Genomic DNA, 6844 nt, shown 5'->3' with positions numbered 1-6844 from the left:
TGTAAATTAATACGATTTACTGTGTTTATTCATTTTATTTACTCTCGTCTTTTAATCATTGTGTTGTTTTCTTATTTCATTTCTTCACCGTGCAGCACTTTGGTTCAACTCATGTTGCTTTTAAAATGTGCTTTCTACATAAACTGACTTGACTTTATAGATTTTTGTTGAATAAATGATCAGAAAAAAGAAGAAAAAGCCCAGATTCAGGTCTTCACTCTGGTTTTCTGCCTCTACAGTAATTAAAAGATGTTTCAATGCAACTAGAAGCTAAACTGAGACACAAAACCAGATTTGCTGCAGAAAACACCGTCACATGAATGACTAGAGATGATCTGTTCTACCTGCAGCTCGTCTCCTCAGTCTAAGAACTCCTCCGTCTCTGAGCGTCTGAAAGTTTCCTGCACATCTTTATTAGCTGGACTTTGCAGCCAGACCGCCTCATACCTGCATATTTGATCTTTCCTGATTAAAACCTGTTCCATTTTCCATCCGCATACCTAAAAACAGCGAGCCTGTGGTGGAGGCTTTCTGCTGGACGCTGGATGTTCCCGTCACGGCCCGCCTATTAATCTTTCAGCTCCATCAGATTTACGGGTCGAGAGATGATGTGTCTGAGCGTATGCAGGCTTCAGAATATTGATTGGGTTCGCGCTCTGGCGAGCCGTAAGACAGAAGCTGCAGGCCGCAGACCGAGCCGAGCTCCGGCTGCCGGGCCGAGACGCTGGAGGCTTGTAATCAGCCTCAGAGTGGGTCCAGCTGCAGCAGGAACCAGCAGCAGCTCTAAGTACAGAGCAGCAGAGTTCAAAGTGTGGCACCACGGTGTCTTTGTGCTGCTGCAGAACCTCTAAAGCTTTCTGTCCTGGCCTCTGCTTCCTGCTGCAGCTGGTTATTATTTCAGTATTTGTGGTGGTGGTTCTGCTGATCAGTTATTCCCTCCAGAAATGCTGCTGTCAAGACACAAAAGAGGAAACAAGGCTGATGAGCTTAAAAATGAATGAATGTCTGGTTTCCTGTTTAGAAAAATGCACTTTTTTATTGCATAGATTGCAAACCTCCAGCGCCGCGCTGTGCTGTTTCAGTTTGGTTCAATTAAACATATTTAGCAAAATCACACCAACAATAATAACTTGAATGTTGTTTTAGAAACATTTGCTGATATTTGACAGAAGAAACGTGACTTTATGAATAAAAACACAAAAACAAACATACGTACTTTTTAAAAAAAGATTATAAAATGTAGAGATTGTGTTTGTTTGTTTTCTGGTGGGACTCAGACGTCTATGTGGCTCAGAATCAACACAGTTCAGCTGCATTTATTACATTTATTTCTACTGTAGAGTTCACTGGTTGTCAGCAGAAGAAACAACAGCAGTGGTTCACGACCTTCAACCTGCACGTCTGCAGTCCGACAGGTGCAGCAGCTGACACGGTTGTTTCCCTTCAGTCTCATCAAGGTGTTAGCTGTCACCCCCGCGGCCGTTAACGTGACACGTGGGCGTTCTGATCCGACGACGATGATGAACCCGATCAGAGTGACTCACCTGCTAATGTTTCTGTTGTGGTCTGTGTGTCAACAGAACAACACGTCCTGGAGACCCGAGTCGTGTCTGGACTGCCGTTGCCACGGCGACGTGTCCATCTGCAGGCCGACCCACTGCCCGAACCCGAACTGTGACGTCCAGCGGGTAAGAGAAGTATTGTTCATGTTTATGGGGACATGGATGCGTCTTTAACAGGTTTTATACGATGATGCTGCTGAAAGCTGTGAAACAACGACTGAACTTTATTCTACTGCCTCGACCTCCACTGTGACCTCCACAGAGTCAACAAGAACTAAACTTTATGTTCATCTGGGGGTCACGTTGCTCTTAGTTTTATATGTATTAGTGCTATTAATACTGTTAAAAACATTATTTTCTTTTTTTTTATTAACTAGTAAAATCACAGAAAAAAGGCTGAATTTATAGTTAACTGTGAGAAAACAGCAGAACAACAGAACATTTCAAACATCTGCATCTTTATAAACACTGGTTTGTTCATTTGCAGCATTTGATATTTAAATAAAATTTCATTTACTTTATTTAAATCAGCAGAATTCTAAATGTTTCACAGATGGCTGTTATTTAAAAGAGAAATGACTCATAAATGCATTACGAAGTGAAAAAAAGTAATTTTTACAGTTTTTTTTTCTGTTTTGGTAAATATCAGCTGATACACTGCAAATAAAATGGGACTGGCCAAGATTTAAAATCCTATTTTTAGACACAATCGATAATTTGGCTTGTTTTAAAAGTTATTTGCTCATTTTCAGTCCTTGATTTTACAGAACAATCTTACATTGAGCTTTAAAAATCTTATTTCAAGATTTCTTATCAAGAAAAATGTACTTGGACTGATAATTTCACTAGTTTTAAGTCGTTTTAGTCTCAAATGTAGTGTTTATATCTTATATTTGGGCTAGTAAGCCCAAAGAAAAACACATAAATGTAGAAGCGAACCCCTAAAAGCTATAAATAATGTCCACATGAGAAATCTGTACTTTTATAATAAATGATCATTTGTTCTTTTGCAGCATTTAATTGTAAAAGCTCAACATTTTTGTAGATAATATAAAAAAAGAAATAAAAATAAAAATCACAGAAAAACAACTTAATTTACATGCTAACTATTCAAATTAAGCTGATGAAAAATATGTATTTAAAATAATAAAAAAAAAGTAGCTTGTACAACGTTTGCCCATTAAATTACACAGTTTTTGCTGCATTTAAATCCACTAAATATTAATATTTTACAGATATTTTCTGGNTTTATGGTCAAACAGCTTCATCAGTGCTTCCAAAACTTTTTGTGCTTTGGCCTTGAAGGCAGTTAATTTTATTTTTGCAGGGAAAGTTAAACGTAATCACACCGGAGTTAGCTCGCAGCTAATTAGCATCTGTTTTCCCTGAAAAAGAGAACAACCACAGAGTAATAAACACACTTCATAAAACAGCAGAAAACATGAAACCCTGTGTTTTTAAAGTAAAGTAGCTTCAGCAGTGCTTTAACAACAACAAACATCTATATTGTTGGGCCCTAAAGTGAGTTATTTCAGTTTACTTTTGCAGGTAAAGAGCACAGTTTAACGTAATCGCACAGGCGTTAGTTAGCAGCTAATTAGCATCTGCAATAAACACACTTCATAAAACAGTAGAAAACATGAAACCCTGTTTTTCATGTAAAGTAGCTTCAGCAGTGCTTCAACAAAAGAAAAAATCTATATTTTTGGGCCCTAAAGTGAGTTATTTTAGTTTATTTTTGCAGTTTAAAGTAACTGCACTGGAGTTAGCTAGCAGCTAATTAGCATCTGCAATAAATACACTCCATAAAACAGTAGAAAACTTTAATAAGTGTGTGAGATAATACATTGCCTGAATATTGTTTGTGGTACGAATGAAAGTCGCGCAGACGCTAGGCCCCAACGTAGCTAAAGCTATTAGGTAGCCTCAACGAGCGCCTGCTAATTAAGTGAAATCGCAGCAGAAAGCGAAGTCACGGCGAGATGTTCTGCTGTTGTAGGTCGTGCTGAAAGTCAGAGGCAGAAAATGAAAATTTAATCAGCAGCGCAGCCAGTGGAGGGGAATAACGCGCTGCACAGAGCGCGCCGGTTAATGCCTTCCCCGTCGCGTGGCTATTTATGTGCTCCTGTACATGTGTTTAATTGCGAGCTGGTGCGTCTCTGCACAGCTGCGGCCAGATGTGTAATGAGGTTTGAGCGAGGGCGAATGTGTGGCGGCCGATCAGACGTGTAGCGCTGCAGCTCGGCAGGAAGGCGAGGACCTTCCACGATGCAGTAGATGTCGGACTGAGGCACTCTGAGAACCAACCGGACTGATTTATGCAGAGATGATGCAAATGAACCTGTTTAATTCTTAATTTGTCCCTTAAATTACCTTCTTCAAGGAGCAGTTTGACATTTTTGGAGATATATTTAATTGAAGCTACTGGACTCTAAGCTTCCAGCAGGTTTACATGTTTGAATAAACCCAGAAACATGTGGAGAAATGTTCCTGAGCTGCACCAAACATGAGCTTCAAGTTCAGATAATTCCACCATCTGGTCTGAACATGAGCTCAGGTTCAACCTCACACTAAAGCTAAAGGTGAAACCTGAGAAAATCTGTTGATTCCATACTTACAGATGGCATGAAGAGAAGTTCAATGTGTTTTATTTTAGTGAAAAGACAAAGACGAGAAATGAACTTGAATTTATGTCATCATGATTATTTTTTTCTGCAGAGAGGAATTTCTGTGAATTAACAAAAATAATAATAAATAACAAACAAACTGTGGAGATCACGTCAAATATCTGTAAAATTTTATATTTTTTTTAAATATATTTTTGTGAATATAAACACAATAAAGCACAAAAAAATGAATGTGTTGATTATGATTTAACCAGATATGATCTGCAATTTAACAAAAGCTAAATTTGTACAATTACAGCTAATTTCTATTGTTTTAAAGCCGTCTTTCCATGAACAACAAATATCTCTAAAATACTGATATTTATTGTTCATGGCTGTAAAAAACATGGAAATTTACGGTCAAATGTAAAACAATTAATATTTATAAAAAATACTAATTTTAAGTTTTTTTTATTTTATAGTTCTGAACTTTTTTCTCATAGTTTACATGTAAAATTTTTTTTTTGTGATTTTACTCAATAAGATCTGTAATTTAACAAAACGTGGATGATCTGTAGAAAAAAAATGTAAAACATACTTATTATTTTTTACTCGTTACTGTTAGTATTCTTTTTATTTCAAAAACAACAGACATTTCTTTCTCCTTTTTAAAATTTTTAATAAATTTTTTTTAAAAAGGTCATTTCTGCTTAAACATTGCAAAACAGTAAATGATCATTTATAAATATACAGATGTTTTAATGTTTTGGCCTTTATTTATTTGAGAGTCAACATGTAAATTAATACGATTTACTGTGTTTATTCATTTTATTTACTCTCGTCTTTTAATCATTGTGTTGTTTTCTTATTTCATTTCTTCACCGTGCAGCACTTTGGTTCAACTCATGTTGCTTTTAAAATGTGCTTTCTACATAAACTGACTTGACTTTATAGATTTTTGTTGAATAAATGATCAGAAAAAAGAAGAAAAAGCCCAGATTCAGGTCTTCACTCTGGTTTTCTGCCTCTACAGTAATTAAAAGATGTTTCAATGCAACTAGAAGCTAAACTGAGACACAAAACCAGATTTGCTGCAGAAAACACCGTCACATGAATGACTAGAGATGATCTGTTCTACCTGCAGCTCGTCTCCTCAGTCTAAGAACTCCTCCGTCTCTGAGCGTCTGAAAGTTTCCTGCACATCTTTATTAGCTGGACTTTGCAGCCAGACCGCCTCATACCTGCATATTTGATCTTTCCTGATTAAAACCTGTTCCATTTTCCATCCGCATACCTAAAAACAGCGAGCCTGTGGTGGAGGCTTTCTGCTGGACGCTGGATGTTCCCGTCACGGCCCGCCTATTAATCTTTCAGCTCCATCAGATTTACGGGTCGAGAGATGATGTGTCTGAGCGTATGCAGGCTTCAGAATATTGATTGGGTTCGCGCTCTGGCGAGCCGTAAGACAGAAGCTGCAGGCCGCAGACCGAGCCGAGCTCCGGCTGCCGGGCCGAGACGCTGGAGGCTTGTAATCAGCCTCAGAGTGGGTCCAGCTGCAGCAGGAACCAGCAGCAGCTCTAAGTACAGAGCAGCAGAGTTCAAAGTGTGGCACCACGGTGTCTTTGTGCTGCTGCAGAACCTCTAAAGCTTTCTGTCCTGGCCTCTGCTTCCTGCTGCAGCTGGTTATTATTTCAGTATTTGTGGTGGTGGTTCTGCTGATCAGTTATTCCCTCCAGAAATGCTGCTGTCAAGACACAAAAGAGGAAACAAGGCTGATGAGCTTAAAAATGAATGAATGTCTGGTTTCCTGTTTAGAAAAATGCACTTTTTTATTGCATAGATTGCAAACCTCCAGCGCCGCGCTGTGCTGTTTCAGTTTGGTTCAATTAAACATATTTAGCAAAATCACACCAACAATAATAACTTGAATGTTGTTTTAGAAACATTTGCTGATATTTGACAGAAGAAACGTGACTTTATGAATAAAAACACAAAAACAAACATACGTACTTTTTAAAAAAAGATTATAAAATGTAGAGATTTTGTTTGTTTGTTTTCTGGTGGGACTCAGACTTCTATGTGGCTCAGAATCAACACAGTTCAGCTGCATTTATTACATTTATTTCTACTGTAGAGTTCACTGGCCGTCAGCAGAAGAAACAACAGCAGCGGTTCACGACCTTCAACCTGCACGTCTGCAGTCCGACAGGTGCAGCAGCTGACACGGTTGTTTCCCTTCAGTCTCATCAAGGTGTTAGCTGTCACCCCCGCGGCCGTTAACGTGACACGTGGGCGTTCTGATCCGACGACGATGATGAACCCGATCAGAGTGACTCACCTGCTAATGTTTCTGTTGTGGTCTGTGTGTCAACAGAACAACACGTCCTGGAGACCCGAGTCGTGTCTGGACTGCCGTTGCCACGGCGACGTGTCCATCTGCAGGCCGACCCACTGCCCGAACCCGAACTGTGACGTCCAGCGGGTAAGAGAAGTATTGTTCATGTTTATGGGGACATGGATGCGTCTTTAACAGGTTTTATACGATGATGCTGCTGAAAGCTGTGAAACAACGACTGAACTTTATTCTACTGCCTCGACCTCCACTGTGACCTCCACAGAGTCAACAAGAACTAAACTTTATGTTCATCTGGGGGTCACGTTGCTCTTAGTTTTATA

At 39.1% G+C, this 6844-nt stretch overlaps 1 protein-coding gene across 1 annotated transcript in view; it reads left to right on the top strand.

Moving 5' to 3' along the window:
- The first annotated feature begins 605 nt into the window (after positions 1-605).
- Positions 606-6844, top strand: part of LOC103368232 (extracellular matrix protein FRAS1-like) — a 45512-nt gene continuing 39273 nt past the window's right edge. Inside the window, exons 1-3 of the mRNA XM_008296532.1 lie at positions 606-749; positions 1581-1688; positions 6543-6650. Of these exons, the coding sequence (XP_008294754.1) occupies positions 606-749; positions 1581-1688; positions 6543-6650 (360 nt within the window). The remainder of the gene's footprint in view (positions 750-1580; positions 1689-6542; positions 6651-6844) is intronic.

Source organism: Stegastes partitus, unplaced genomic scaffold (assembly GCF_000690725.1).
Source record: "Stegastes partitus isolate 25-593 unplaced genomic scaffold, Stegastes_partitus-1.0.2 Scaffold1133, whole genome shotgun sequence".
NCBI lineage: Eukaryota > Metazoa > Chordata > Actinopteri > Pomacentridae > Stegastes > Stegastes partitus.
This window is presented reverse-complemented; position numbering and strand designations above follow the sequence as displayed.